A 15,590-nucleotide genomic window follows, 5' to 3' on the forward strand; every position below is an offset into this window, starting at 1 on the left:
ACATACCATTTGCAATTGCTTCTACAATCGTAGTTTGATATTGTTGCGCAAACACGTCTTTATGTCTCGCCACAAATTAGATGATTTTAGACATGCGATTAGTTCGTCAGCTTTCAAGGTGGTACATTCTACCGTTTATCTATCTACTAACAGGTGCCAAGTTGTCTCTATTCCCGTTATACATTGTTGGTGAAAATGAGTGAAATCGGTTCAGGAATTACTTCAGCCCGGCGTAGGAACCGCTTTAAGTGATTATAGGGGAATCCAACATAACATATGTATCTATTCAAGTAAATCGGGGTGTATATACTACTATCTAAATAAAGTTGGAACTTTAAATTGAAGTTGATGTATTGCACATATTATTCTTTTACATTTAATAAAGCTTCATAATGAATTGTCTAGTTTTTTATGGAATTAACAAATTTCCAAATCGGAACTGATGAATGTATCCAATTCACCTAAATTGCATTGCAGTTTTAGGTACAGTCATGTCCTTTGAATGTAATTTAGCATGTATTTTTCTTTATAATGTTCTAATTGAATTTTTGACCCTGCTCGAAAGTAATGTCAAATTCGGGTAAAAAAAATTAAATGTCATATACTTAGTTCACTTTGTTGAATACACTTTGATTTTTATCAAGTAAGAAAGTTTTTGGTATTTTGTGACAATTTTGATCAAATAAAAAGCTTCCGTACCACACGTGTGGGAAACGAAATAATGTAAACAGAAACAGCTGATTTCTGTACAATTATATTCGAATTGAATTGAATTATTATGTAACGCAAGTTTTCAAATACACTTCAATATTTGTTATAAGTGTGATTCTACGATAAAAGGTAACTTGTGCGACAATCAGATTAAAGTATTGTTTTTGTCCTTTATGTTGCTATTTTTTTAAGTGAATCACATCATATTAATGTAGTGTATTAAATAACATTACAATTTCATGCATAATTAAAACAATCTTTTCTGAAATTCGTTTCAATGTCTAAAAAAGTCTCTCCCCTGGCTTGTCCCGTTGCTACTTTTTATTTAACTTTCGAACAATACATATATTTTTTGTATGAGATGCTAAACCTAAACTAAGTTCAATCGGAAGTAAAAAAATTAAAATTAAGTATTGTTAAATAAAAAACAAAATTATTTTGTTTATTTCATATAATTTTTAAAATTAACTTTTGTCCCGATTTTTTTATGTATCTACCCTGCCAAATTTTGTTTCGTTTGTGCGATATAAATTCAAAGGCGGTCGCATTGAAAAAAGTGCTCAAGAGCATATATCAGCTTGAAGTTAATAATACTAAGCGCGAAATCCGTTTAAGCGCGGTAGTTGCTGTAGTAACTGCCAGGGGAGAGAGTTAGATACCAGGGGACTTGCTATTCATCATGACACCCGGACCGGAAGTCGTGAGCTGCTTGAGTCTTGACACTGACATAGTTCAGCGAATAAAAAGACCGCGGCTACGCTGGCTAGGCTAGGTCATGTTCGAATGGACGAAAGCTCTTTAGTTTGGAAAGTGTTCGATGCAGTACCCGCTGGGGGAAGCCGAGGAAGGGGAAGGCCTCCACTCCGTTGGAGGGACCAGGTGGAGAGCGACCTGGTTACAGGATAGAGATCCTTAGGATAGAGAGTGATTTTATTGATTTGTTATTTTAATTTTATGGTTTATTCAACTAGGAATTAGAGTACCTTAAATTTGTAAAATTATTTTAAATTAATGTTTTGCTTTTGGTAAAATATCTACCATAAACTTTAATGCCCGGTTTCACAGTCAGTGCTTAGGTTGTGCTTAAGATAAAACAGAAATATTGCGTTTTACAGTTCATACTTAAGTTCTGCTTAAGTACTGAAAATGGGAAACTTAAGCAGTGCTTAAGATTGACCAGTTATCAGTCTATCTATCCGGTTTTTATACAGATGATAAGGATATACGGTCTTTGCTCGGTCGCCAGAACCTCGTTTGCTAACCATACAGAGGGTGCCGCGCGTAGATGAGGTTGATAATCGGATGGCAGGGGCTATATATTCGCTTTTCGATTCCACATCCCCCGGAGTCTTTTGCTCCCCCGCAGAGCCATAGAATATTATATAATATAATACATATACATAGGTCCTTTGTAATAGATTTAAAAATATTTGGATTGCAAGTTTGATTTAGTTGGTTGTTATGCTTAGCTCCAAAAAATGTTATAAGTTGTAATCGTATGCAATATATAGAAATCAATTTCTAAAAAATTACCTTCATTATCTTCATTTATTTTATACAAAAAAGGAAAAATAAACATCTTAATATAAAATCCTCTGAATAACGCGGTCCATCACCATGTTCACAATTTTCCTCTTTATATAAAAATAACAATAAAAGCAGAATATGTTTCATTGCAACAAATTCACTTTCACAACTATCCATATCCAGTTATTTTATGTGTAAAGAACACTTTCAAGAGCATTTGACTTCTTAACAATTTATCAAGAAAAGAGCTTTTTATTTTAGACACAGAATGCGAAATGCTTGATAAATTTCAAATTTTTATAAATTAGAAATTTGTTGAATTTGTAAAGTGCACAGAACAAGGCTGTTAGTGTATTTTCAATGTCTAAACTTATTTTCGAAAAACTGTATGTCGCCAGAAATTACATTCTCAAAAAATGTAGTTAATAGTCAAATGAGCAATATATGTATGTAAATTCTTCCACAGTTCTTTTCAAATGATTTCTTTTCCTCCCGTTTTATCCTCGCACTAGATTAGCTAATTCTTTTGATGCTCGTCTTGGTTTCGTTGAAAATTTTTTGTGGAACTTACAAAAAACTGATAATAAAAAACAATCAGTTAAATTGAGGATATGTCCATTTTGTGAGTGTCGGAACTGTAATTAAGTTCAAACCCTGACTTGAACAACAGCATAATTATGCTCTCGCAACAAAGTTGCTAAACTATGATACTTTTTGTTCACATAGCGGTTGTTTGTAACATCTAAAACTAAACGAGTTAGATATAGTGTTATATACATATACCAAAGTGATCAGGGTGAGTAGATTTGAAATCAGTCCGTCAGGATGTGCAAGCGATAACTTGAGTAAAAATTCAGATATCTTAATGAAACTTGGCACACATATTCTTTGCAACCGTAAGACGGTTGGGATTGTATGTGCGAAATCGGGTTACTGCCACGCCCACAAAATACCGAAAAAATTTGGCACAGGGGAGAGGCATATATGGGTGTAATTGTTTTGGGAAAGTCGGCGTGGCATCGCCTTCAAATTGGTTTTTTGTATATATCTCACAAACCAATAAAGCTATATAAATCAAACTTTCTGGAGTCACTTCCCTTACGTACCCCATTACATACCATAAAGCATAGGTGAAATCGGATAATAACCACACCAACCTTCCATACAAGGTTATGTTGAAAGCCAGAAGCACTAAATTTTACAAAACAAATGACAGAAGGAAGCTGCAGATAAAAAAAAAATGTAAAGGGCATGGCGTCGCCCACTTATGGGTCAAAAACCATATCTCAGAAACTACTACATCGATTTTAATAAAATTCAATATATGATTAATTCTTAACCTCATGACACGGACCGAATATGGGCGAAATAGGTACACAACCACGCCTACTTTCCATATAACTCAATTCCATCTGTTTCCCTCACTTTATAATATATACATTAGGAACAAATGATGATGGAGGAATAAAACTTTACAGTGACATCACTTGTGGAAAAATTGTCTAGATCGGACTATAACTTCAAGACTATTTTAGCGTTTTTAAAGTGCAAGTGGCTGATGTAAAGGTCTTAGCGAATCTAATGGTTCGAAGCGCAGCGTCCTTCAGAGTAATGACGATTCAGTTTGGTACCAAAGCGGCGATGCCAATTCGATATCCACGATTAGATTAATTGCTACCCAATTATATAAAGGTCTTAGCGAATCTACTGTTTGGAACCGTAGCGTCCTTAAGAGTAACCACGATTCATTCTAGTAGCAAAGCAGCGATGCTGATTAGATATCCACGATTAGACTAATGGCTACCCAATTATTGTACCTTGGTGATTACAATGAGTGAAATCGGTTCAGGAATTACCTTATCCCTCATATGCTGTATATGATGGTTTTCATTATTCTACTGGACTTTAAGCGGAATATGTGGGTCAATTTGTGTTATATTAATAAAATTTCATCAATAAATTTCGAAAGTATTAAATGTTCGGTTGGACCAGAACTTAGCCTTTCCTTACTTGTTTTATTTATTTTTTTCAGAAGCATTAATGGTATAACTTCCTAGTAACTGCTAGAAAAAATCAAGAAATGGAAGATAATTCATAAAGGAATTCAAAATAAAATAAAAATAAGTATAATATTATTAGATTTAAACCAACAAAAAACGATATTGTATAAAAATATTAACTTGGAACTATCCAGGTCATACTCTCAAATACTTTATTCTTATTTTTAATAAAATATATAAAATATTATATAAAATATTTTTTAAATTTTTGTCAAGACATAAATTTTTTGGTATTCTGTGACAATTTTGATAAAATAATAAGCTTTAGTACGCACAGCTTTTCCCCACACTTGTGTGAAACAAAATAATGTAAACAGTAACAGCTGATTTCTGTCCAATTATATTGATTTGAATTGAAGAATTTATTTGAATTATTCTATAACGTTCATTTTCACATTCATTTCAATATTTGTTGCAAAATAGTTAAAAATGTATCTTCAATTTCACAATAAATCCTTTGCTATTGGTTTAGACGTGAAGTTTCTGAGAGTGCGCAAATATTCCTGGCCCTATTTTTCATGCAAAAGGTCGTTATTTAGATGAGAGTTTGTTTTAACCTTCATTGTGGCTTCGTTTGGTTTACGATTGACCGATTATCAGCCTATCTATCCGATTCCAATGTCGAGATATCGACTGAAGCCTCCCAGACCTGATGCAAAGTATTTGGTTTGGTTTTATAACCCCATTTACTCTATATAGGTGATAAAGTTATATATTCGCTTTTCCATCCCAGATCCCCCTTAGTGTTAGAATACTACATAATATAATTCATATACATACATATGTCCTTTATAATATACTTAAAAATATTTGGAATGCAATTTTGATTTAGTTGGTTGTAATGTTTAACTTTTAAACTTTGTTCTTTATTGGCAAAAATTTGGTAAGGTGTAATCCATTCAATATATAGAAAACAATTTCGTCGAAGTTACCCTCATTATCTTCATTTTTTTTATACAAAAAATAAACTTCTTAATATAAAAACGGCTCAATAACGCGAGCCATCCACATGTTCATATTTTTCCTCTTTGTATAAAAATAACGACAAAAGTAAAATATCTCCATTACAACACATTCACTTTCACAACTATCCACAGCGAGATATTTTATTTGTCAAGAGCATTTTACTTCTTAACAACTTATAAAGAAAAGAGCTTTTTATTTTAGACACAGAATACGAAATGCTTGATAAATTTCAAATTTTTACAAATTAGAAATTTGTTGAATTTGTAATGTACACAGAATTGGGCTGTATATATATATATATATGTACACAATTAAAAGAAATACATTCCTCGGTAGATTTTCCCGAATAACGCCTAGTTTTAAATTAACTTAGCCTTTCCTTACTTGTTTTTTTTTTTTTTTTTGCAGAAGCATTAAATGGTATAACTTCCTAGTAACTGCTAGACATAATCAAGAAATAGAAGATAACTAAAATGGGAATTCAAAAAAAAAAATATAAATATAATATTATTAGTTTTAAACCTACAAAATACGATATTGCCAAATGCGAACATTTTTCTTTATGAACATTCAAATCAAACATCGGAATATATTTTGCATAAAAATATTATTAACTTGGAATTATCTTATTCTTGTTTTTATAGCAAATATATATATGTATATAAACACTACACTTGTTTTCCAAAATTAAAAGAAATACATTCCACGGTAGATTTTAGCGTAACGTACTAACGCTTAGTTTTAAATTATATCCCTCTCTAAGAAGCTTGTGAAGACCAAACATGGGAAGAAATTTTGTTTCCCATCCTTCAATTCTTTGAAATGTATAATCGAATGATAAAGACTCCCAGGATTATTTAAATTATGTTATTTACCCGTTTTTAATTTTTATACTCTCGCAACAAAAGTTGCTAAAAGAGTATTATAGTTTTGTCCACATAACGGTTGTTTGTAAGTCCTAAAACTAAACGAGTTAGATATAGGGTCATATATACCAAAGTTATCAGTGTGACGAGTAAGGTTCAAATCCGGATGTCTGTCTGTCCGTCCATGCAAGCTGTAACTTGAGTAAAAATTGAGATATCTTAATGAAACTTGGAACACGTGTTCCATGGCACCATAAGAAGGTTAAGTTCGAAGATGGGCGGAATAGGACCACTGCCACGCCCACCAAAAACACATAAAGAGCTATAACTAAGCCATAAATAAAGTTATGAAAATAAAATTTGGAACATAAGATCGCATTAGGAAGGGGCACATTTGAATGTAATTTGTTTGGAAAAGTGGGCGTGACCCCACACCCAAATAGGTTTTATGTATATATCTTGCAAACCAATAAAGCTATATAAACCAAACTTTCCGCAGTCGTTTCTTTTAGCCATTTCCTTATACACTCCAAAAATGAAAGAAATCGGATAATAACCACGCCCACCTCCCATACAAAAGTTAGGTTGAAAATTACTAAAAGTAGGTTAACTCACTAACGAGAAACGTCACAAACACCAAACTTTACATAAGAAATGGTAGAAGGAAGCTGAACTGAGATTTTTTTACAAAATGGAAAATGGGCGTGGCGTCGCCCACTTATGGGTCAAAACCCATATCTCAAGAACTACTCGACAGAATTCGGTATATAATATTTTCTTGACACCCTGATGACACTGGTGGAATATGGGCGAAATCGGTTCACAACTACGCCTACTTCCCATATAACTCAATTTTAAATCCTTGTGATTCGTTCATTTTATAATGTATGCATAAGGAACCGATAAAGATAGCGAGATAAAACTTTACACAAATACTGTATTTGAGCTGTGACATCACTTGTGGAAAAATTGTCAAAATCGAACCATGACTTTTCAAGGCCCCTTATATCAAACATGAAGAACTCAGTGCCTAAGGGTAATTTTTCACCGAAAATATAGGTAAATCTCTAAATAAATTTCGAGAGTATAAAATGTTCGGTTGCACCCGAACTTAGCCTTTCCTTACATGTTTATTAATCATTTTTCGAAATCAAATGTCCACATGTTTTATTACAATTGCTTCTCTGAAAATTTTTTACAGTTATCTTTATAGTCTGATATGGATACAGTACCAAATTAAAAGTCTTGCAGATTAATTTGTGATTTTGTTACATCTTTTTATATATTGTTGTATGAAAATTGTTTCGTATTAATTGTATCCAACCTTGTAAAGTTATTTTCATTAATTTATTAACGATTTTTATACTCTCGCAACAAAAGTTGCTAAGAGAATATTATAGTTTTGTCCACATAACGGTTGTTTGTAAGTCCTAAAACTTAACGAGTTAGATATAAGGTTATATATACCAAAGTGATCAGGGTGACGAGTAAATTTCAAATCCGGATGTCTGTCTGTCCGTCCGTCTGTCCGTCCGTGCAAGCTGTAACTTGAGTAAAAATTGAGATATCTTAATTAAACTTGGAACACGTGTTCCTTCGCACCATAAGAAGATTAAGTTCGAAGATGAGCGAAATCGTACCACTGCCACGCCCACAAAATGGTGATAACAGAAAACACGTAAAGTGCCATAACTAAGCCATAAATAAAGCTATGGAAATAAAATTTGGTATGAAGGATCGTACTCTGAAGGGGCATATTTGGATGTAATTTTTTTGGGGAAGTGGGCCCGGCCCCGCCCCCAAATACGTTTTTTGTACATATCTCGCAAACCAATAGAGCTATATAAACCAAACTTTCTGCAGTCATTTTTTTTAGCCACTTAATACAGTCCAAAAATCAAAGAAATCGGATAATAACCACGCCCACCTCCCATAGAAAGGTTAGGTTGAAAATTACTAAAAGTGGGTTAACTCACTAAAGAAAAGCGTCAGAAACACTAAATTTTATATGAGAAATGGCAGATGGAAGCTGCACCGAGATTTTTTTACAAAATGAAAAATGGGCGTGGCGTCGCCCACTTATGGATCAAAAACCATATCTCAGGAACTACTCGACCGATTTCAATGAAACTTGGTTTGCAATGATATGTTGTGAAAATAGGCCAAATGGCTTCACAACCTCGTCTACTTCCTATATACCAGAACTTTGAATACGATCTGAATCGTTTACTTTAGAATATTTAAAGTAAGCACTAGTGAAGATATCGGTGCAGAACTTTGCACAAATACTATGTTAATAGTGTGGCAACCCCATTCTAAAAATCGCCGAAATCGGACCATAGGTTTTTAAGGCTCCATATATCGAACACGACGACCTCGGTGCTTCTAACCTAATATTATGGTTTCCAACTTTCTATGGACTTTATACAATATATATGACGAATATGTGGGTCAAATTGTGTATTATATAACATAAATAAAGTTAAATAAATTGCGAGAGTATAAAATGTTCGGTTACACCCGAACTTAGTCCTTGCTTACTTGTTAATAATAATAAGAATTTTCGATTTCATCAATTTTCAGCGGAACTCTCCTGAAAGATTCTACTTTCATAGGATCGAATATTGTCGACATCGTCTGCTCTGTCCAAGAACATGAAAATGGTTTTGTCGCAGAGGCAGCGCGAGGAACTGTAAGATATTTACTTTCATTTTCGTAGACATATGTTGTATTTTTGAATTTTAGGAACCAAGCGATTGCCGATTATCTAGGCAGTAGTGGCTATTCTGAGTCTTTAGATGCATTCCGCAAAGAAGCTGATGTTTCTACAGAAAACGAAAAAAAATTTAGCGGACTGTTGGAAAAAAAATGGACTTCTGTTATTCGATTGCAAAAAAAGGTTATGGAGTTAGAAGCGAAATTATCAGAAGCTGAGAAGGAGGTTATTGAAGGAGCTCCTACAAAAGCAAAACGAAGCCCTGGGGAATGGATACCACGTCCTCCAGAAAAATTTTCTTTAACTGGACATCGTGCAAGCATTACACGGGTAAGTAAAATTCATTATATTAAAACTAAATACAAGTGATAAAAACTCGTGAATGTTGTGGTTGAAATTAGATCCATAATTTAATAATAAATTAATAATAAGTTAATCGTAACTATCAGGCATGTGTTGCAATTCGTTTTCGCATGAAATTGTCATTGAAAACATGATGCCATGTGCTGTTTTTCACTGTTTCGTTTTCGAACATCAAATCGTAACGATTTTGCATGTGCCAGAAATCGAAATCGTCATACTAATTCCGTTTTGAAATCGGACGGCCGTGTGTACGCGAATCATATATTTGATAGCGGATAATTTGTAAAAATGTTGATGATTTGGTTATTAAGGCATAACTAGTTTATTTGCTATATTAAATAAATAAAACATACTAAAACTTAAATTGTTCACATAAAATTATTTTCAATTTGTTCCCTTATATTTGCCGAACCAGTATGAAAACGACTGATTAACGGCCGATAGGATGAAGTTCATCATGATTTTTGTTACCATCAAGTTCTTGCATGGCAAAATGTAAAATATAAAGGCGACATATGTTTCGCTGGATCTATGAAATCCACTTTCCGCAAGAAATTTCAACTTGCAGTTAATCATATATCGTTCATAATATTTTCAAATGCTTCTTTATTTATCCTGTAGAACGAAATGAATTTGTAAATAATCAAGTGAAAGTATCGAGTGAATGACATCACACCTCAAAACACTCGTGCGATTTGCAATTTCGGTTAGAAAATGAAATCGCGCGATCTCCAGCACAAGCCTATAAGTAGATTTTAGAAAAAGAAAATAAAAAAATCACAAAATAGATTTCATTGCAACAAAATTACTCACACGTCAAACTTTTTTCTTTTCTTTTCATTACTGCCTAGAAATTGATTTCACGATTTTTTTATGAAATCTGGTAGTATATTGATCCACTCTGTAACTTTAACTTCACTCAGATGACCAATATTCGATAGCTTTCGCTACGACGTTGATTCGATTTTGTGGAAATCATTTGGTTACTGATTTGGATGTATATCTCAGATCTCTATCACGTTCACAATATCATCTATAAATTCTACCTACCCCACATTGATTCTTGACATACAGCTTATAAAGGTCCATAATGTGTGCTTGGTTAACTTAACAGTCTTTATAACGCCGTCAGATTCTATAAACATTATTTTATAGTGTTTTTAGACAGGAGCTAATTAATCAATTAAACGGCCTCTGCTCGATAAAACGCTTATTAAGATTGATTTACCATACAAAATAAAATTAACATTTATTTTTAATTGCTTTATAATCAACTTGAAAATCAAATCCAACTCTGCGACAAAGACGTATGATATACGTTCTTTGTCTGGGATTGGCTGAATTTTTTGATAAAAAAAGCTACGGAAGATGTCGCTGCTAAAAAATATTAATCAGCTGATGAAACTTACCAATTTCTTATGAAAAGCAAAAAAAAAAAATGTATAACAGCTGATCGGTTATAGAGTAGCCGGCAGTGTAAAATGCAAAAAAGGGCTTCTCAATAAAAATTTGAATTGATCAATTAATTTGGCTGTCTAAAAGCGCTATTAGTTACATTAGGCCAACTTATTTTTTCCATTCGCTGGTTCAGTTTTTACCGTGACCTTTAAAGTATAATTTAGACGCTTCTCCTTGAAATCCAGCAAATATAATACGTCGTCTGACTGTCATTTTTTTCTGATTTTAAGTATGTTGAATAGTGTATTTTAATTACAAAAAAAAATAGAATAAACTATGATTTGATATACGCATCCTGTTAATTACTTCAAACAACAAAAATATTGTTCTACTCTCCTTGTTTTATTATTTAGGTGGTATTTCACCCAATTTTTGGATTGATGGTTTCATCATCTGAAGACGCTACTATAAAAATTTGGGACTTCGAAACTGGAGAATATGAACGCACTTTAAAAGGCCACACCGACTCTGTGCAAGATGTAGCATTTGACGCTCAAGGAAAGCTGTTGGGTTTGTATTAATTAAGCTATCTGTCTTAATTATATATTAAATACTACATTTATATTTTAGTATCGTGCAGCGCTGACTTATCCATCAAATTATGGGATTTTCAACAAAGTTATGAATGCGTAAAAACAATGCATGGACATGATCACAATGTTTCGTCTGTAGCGTTTGTGCCAGCTGGAGATTACGTAATTTCAGCATCACGAGACAAAACCATAAAAATGTGGGAGGTGGCTACAGGGTGAGAAATATGGATTTTGTTAGAACGTGAAATCTTATTTTTCCGTTATTATTAGATACTGTGTGAAAACTTATACTGGCCATAGAGAATGGGTGCGCATGGTTCGCGTACACCTTGATGGCAGTATATTTGCTTCTTGTTCAAATGATCACTCTATTCGCATATGGCAAACGAGTACGAAGGATTGCAAGGTATGCTATTAAACTATACTGCTTTATAAAAATGCATTTAATTTGTCTAATATCCCAAAGTTTAAAATCAATAATCCGACACGTTTTATCCAATTAGATAGCTAAATTCTAATTAACACATATAAATAGCTAAACATATTATACATAATTGGGAATTTAGTACTGTAAACTGCCGATGTGGCTGCCGTTTGTTTGTAGGTCAGATCAAAATTCTCAATTCAATTGGTGATTCAAACTCACCAATTCAACCGTATAATAGTACACAAGCAATTTTCTAAAGGGTTGTTTTAAAATTTTTATTGGGATTTTCGTCAGTACAAATTATAATTTTACCTTATATATTTATATATATAAATTCCATGTCACATTGTTTGTCCTTGATTCACGCCTAAACGACTGAACCGATTTTATTACGTGTGTTTCATCCAACTTGAGAGGTAGGATATTTGAAATATTAGTCGCAATTTCCATCTGTCTGTCCAGTCGGTTAGACCTGCCTGGTGATTTCCGACAAAGTTTGCCAAAAAATGTTTGATATTGACTATATTTTCCAATAATTAGTGACACTACAAATAATTTCATTTTATTAAACAGTAAACTATAATATAATTTAACGTACACCTTAACCACAGCAACCCGTGGCCCGGTTACTAGTTCACTTATAAAAAACATGTTTGGTATAATTTTATTCCTAACTAAAGCACAAATACATTTCGATATTCATGTATTTTATTTTGTATTCGGATCGAGGTACTCGCTATCGAATACGAACTTTCGAAATTTGTATGTTCGTTATTCGATAACGAGTTCTCGTTTGTACAAAATATCAATCGTTGGTTATTTGTTAAAAGTTACAGTAAAAAAAAAAATAATAAATCAGTTAAAGAGAAAAGTCCATAAATACATACCAATATTTACGATGTATTAATTAAATTTAATCCCAAATTCCTAATTATATTGAAAAATTTTTTATTGAAACAAAATATGAAATATGAATGCAAATGTCGTTTGAACGTTTCATTCAATTATTATCTAAAGACAACATAATGTGATCGCTTTTTTTATGACCAATTTTAGTTCATTAAGTGTTATTTCCCGAATATATTTCTGTATCATTATTTTCATTTAGAAAATATCTGCAATATGTTGAATTCTTAAATTATAAGCAGATGTTATGCAACGCTGTACATAGTACATATGCTGCCGGATGTTGTCTTCTGAAGTGCCGAACACAAACCCGACGACACGACACGACGTAACGACGGCTGATCACAAATGTCGCGTTGAAGCCAGCGTCTTGAACATTTTGAAGACGGCAGCGACATATCAAACAGCAATTTCATTGTTGCCGTACTAAAATCTTTCACTTCAATAAAATTTTCATATTTAGTTTAAAGTGGAATTATTTGTACAAAAATGTAAAAATGGTCGATTTATTTGTTTTAAATAATCTATTGTTATTATAAATGACATATCAAAGCTATTTTATATTTATGCTGGCAAAATAATGTCATCTTTGTTATAATTTTTAATAATTTTACATTTCACATATTAGTGGCAACTCTACAGATGCCCATTGTCGTCGCCAAAATTAGAAACATTTTTAATTTAGCGACATCGACAATTACAAGCCTGTTGTCGCGTAGTCGTGCTGTTGTCAAAAAATCTGTGCCCATAAGAACGCGTGTATTTTAATATTTGACAGATATTGCTGGTCGCTTGTAAAGTTTGTTGTTATTTGTGTAAAGTTTTATTTCGCTATCTTCATTGGTTCCTGATGTATATCTTATAAAGTGATGGAATCAGATGGACTGCAAAATTGAGTTATATGGGAAGTTGTCGTGGTTGTGAACCGATTTCATCCAATTTCCACACGTGTCATCAGGGTGTCAAGAAAATATATGTATTTCGAATTTCATTGAAATCTGTCGAGTAGTTCCTGAGGTATGGCGATGCTACGCCCATTTTTCATTTTGTAAAAAGATCTGTGTGCAGCTTCTTTCTGCTATTTCTTCTTAGTGTGTTAACGCATTTTTAGTAATTTTCAACCTAACCTTTGTATGGGAGGTGGGCGTGGTTATTATCCGATTTCTTTCATTTTTGGACTGTATTAAGGAACGACTGCAGAAAGTTTGGTTTATATAGCTTTATTGGGTTTGCGAGATAATATACAAATTTGGGGGCGGAGCTACTCCCGCTTACCCAAAAAAATTACATCCCAATATGCCAGTTACTAGTGCGATCCTTTATTCCAAATTTTACTTTTATAACTTTATTTATGGCTTAGTTATGACCCTTTATGTGTTTTCGGTTGGTTGGCAATGATCCGATTTTCGAAAGCAACCCTCTCACGGTTCCAAGGTACATGTGTGCCAAGTTTCGTCAAGAAATCTAAATTTTTACTCATGTTATCCGTTGCACGGACGTACAGACGGGCAGACTGACATTCGAATTTTGGTCTCGTCGCCATGATCATTTTGATATATATAACTCTATATCTAACTCGTTTGCACTAAAAAATATAGTACAAAATAGGGCAACATTAGAACACTAATTTATAATTTATCTAAGATATAATCTATAATTTATTTAGTCAAGACAACTCTGAACGACTAATGTATGTTATGAAAGTCTGTTTTGCATTAATTTTACTCTTTTAAAGGTCCACCGATAAGAGAAAAACATTTTTGCTCAGATCACAGTCAGGGCCTACGTAGTGGTAGTATGTATCTCTAAACATGACAGCACGGAGACCAATATTAATTTCAGAAGTCGTACTTTAATTAATTAATTTTATTGATTTAAATTTGTTACAAAAAACTACAGTGCACTCGCGAAAACTCGAACTAATGAAAACCACACCTATTCGAGTTAACGAATTATTCCAGTTTTCGAGTGTTATATTTTTCTTGCATAATTCAAAATATTAGTATGTTTTGTAATGTTTAGTGATTCATGATTAATTCATTCGAATATTTTATTTTTCTTTTCTTAAATAATACAATGAACATGTGTATCTAATTATTAGAAAAAAAGGAGTGATTTGTGTTTGCCGTTTCTTATGTTCGACCGAATTCAATACGGCCTTTTCACGCAATGATTGCAATACAAATCATTCTGCCTCATATTCATCTTCAGAATTGCTTTCTTCAATTGGTTCCTCTTTAATCAAGCCTTTATTCCAGTTATTTATCTCTTCTTTTGTAAAAAGAACCTAATAAAAATGTGTTGTTGTTAAACATGACTTTTTTATTTTGAAGCACCACCATACCTCAGGATTTAAGCCTTCGAGAATATTCGCAGATTCTTTTTCCAATTTTTTAGCTTCTGCTTCCATTTGGTTTTTCAAAACATTAAGCGGAACATCATCGTCGTCGTCGTTATCCAGGTTTGGCAAAGTTTAAAATATTTTTCCAGCACTTCACCAAAGTATCTTGCCCCAACTTTTTCCAAGCTCTATCCAAAAATGTAACATCTTCGCTCAAGTTAATTTTTTTCATTGATTCCACCAAATCGCATTGATCGGTGAAAATGGCTGCCAACAGAGAATTTCTATAGAGAATTTATAAAAAGGCTTGACATTCGGGGGCAAAAACATCGCTGCCATCTTCAGACTTTAATTCATCTTCGTTTGGATGCGAAGAGCGTTGTCAAGAAGAAGCCTTTTGAGGCACCTTTTAATAAAACAATACGCATCTAACATGCGTTGGACATGTTAACATACAACAATACGAATATGTATGTATATTATATATGATATGTTTTTGCGTATAAAATAATGGACATTTTTTGTTCGAGTTTTAGAGCCATCATATTTTGTTCGAGTTTTAAAGTAGCCAATGGAGAAGAAACAATTTTCAAGTTTCCGAACGTTCGAGTTATCGTGTGTTCGAGTTTCGCGAGTGCAATGTATATAACTTGCTTTTAAAACAATTAAGTAGATGCTTTTACAGCAAATTATTTATCAATATGCATAGATGTACA

The 15,590-nt window shown here is 32.9% G+C and overlaps 1 protein-coding gene and 1 long non-coding RNA gene across 4 annotated transcripts in view; one reads left to right on the forward strand and one right to left on the reverse strand.

Moving 5' to 3' along the window:
• The window catches only part of Lis-1 (lissencephaly-1 homolog), a 33,108-nt gene that overhangs the window by 2,905 nt on the left and 14,613 nt on the right, over nucleotides 1-15,590 (forward strand). The window contains exons 2-6 of one of the 2 annotated variants that reach the window (XM_054233816.1): nucleotides 8,714-8,822; nucleotides 8,876-9,176; nucleotides 11,021-11,177; nucleotides 11,238-11,415; nucleotides 11,471-11,606. In XM_054233816.1, the coding sequence (XP_054089791.1) occupies nucleotides 8,785-8,822; nucleotides 8,876-9,176; nucleotides 11,021-11,177; nucleotides 11,238-11,415; nucleotides 11,471-11,606 (810 nt within the window). In that variant the 5' untranslated portion in view covers nucleotides 8,714-8,784. Of the gene's footprint in view, nucleotides 1-8,694; nucleotides 8,823-8,875; nucleotides 9,177-11,020; nucleotides 11,178-11,237; nucleotides 11,416-11,470; nucleotides 11,607-15,590 lie in introns of those variants that run through there. The other variant, XM_054233817.1, reaches the window with a different exon arrangement.
• On the reverse strand, nucleotides 11,736-12,625 carry LOC128922637 (uncharacterized). Of its 2 annotated transcripts, none has more exons than XR_008471824.1 (3): nucleotides 12,515-12,625; nucleotides 11,940-12,172; nucleotides 11,736-11,880 (listed from the first exon to the last, which is right to left on the reverse strand). It is a non-coding gene; the product is annotated as an uncharacterized LOC128922637 (long non-coding RNA). The 2 variants fall into 2 exon arrangements; XR_008471823.1 differs by lacking the exon at nucleotides 12,515-12,625 and adding an exon at nucleotides 12,226-12,419.

Source organism: Zeugodacus cucurbitae, chromosome 6 (assembly GCF_028554725.1).
Source record: "Zeugodacus cucurbitae isolate PBARC_wt_2022May chromosome 6, idZeuCucr1.2, whole genome shotgun sequence".
In the NCBI taxonomy this organism is placed as follows: domain Eukaryota; kingdom Metazoa; phylum Arthropoda; class Insecta; order Diptera; family Tephritidae; genus Zeugodacus; species Zeugodacus cucurbitae.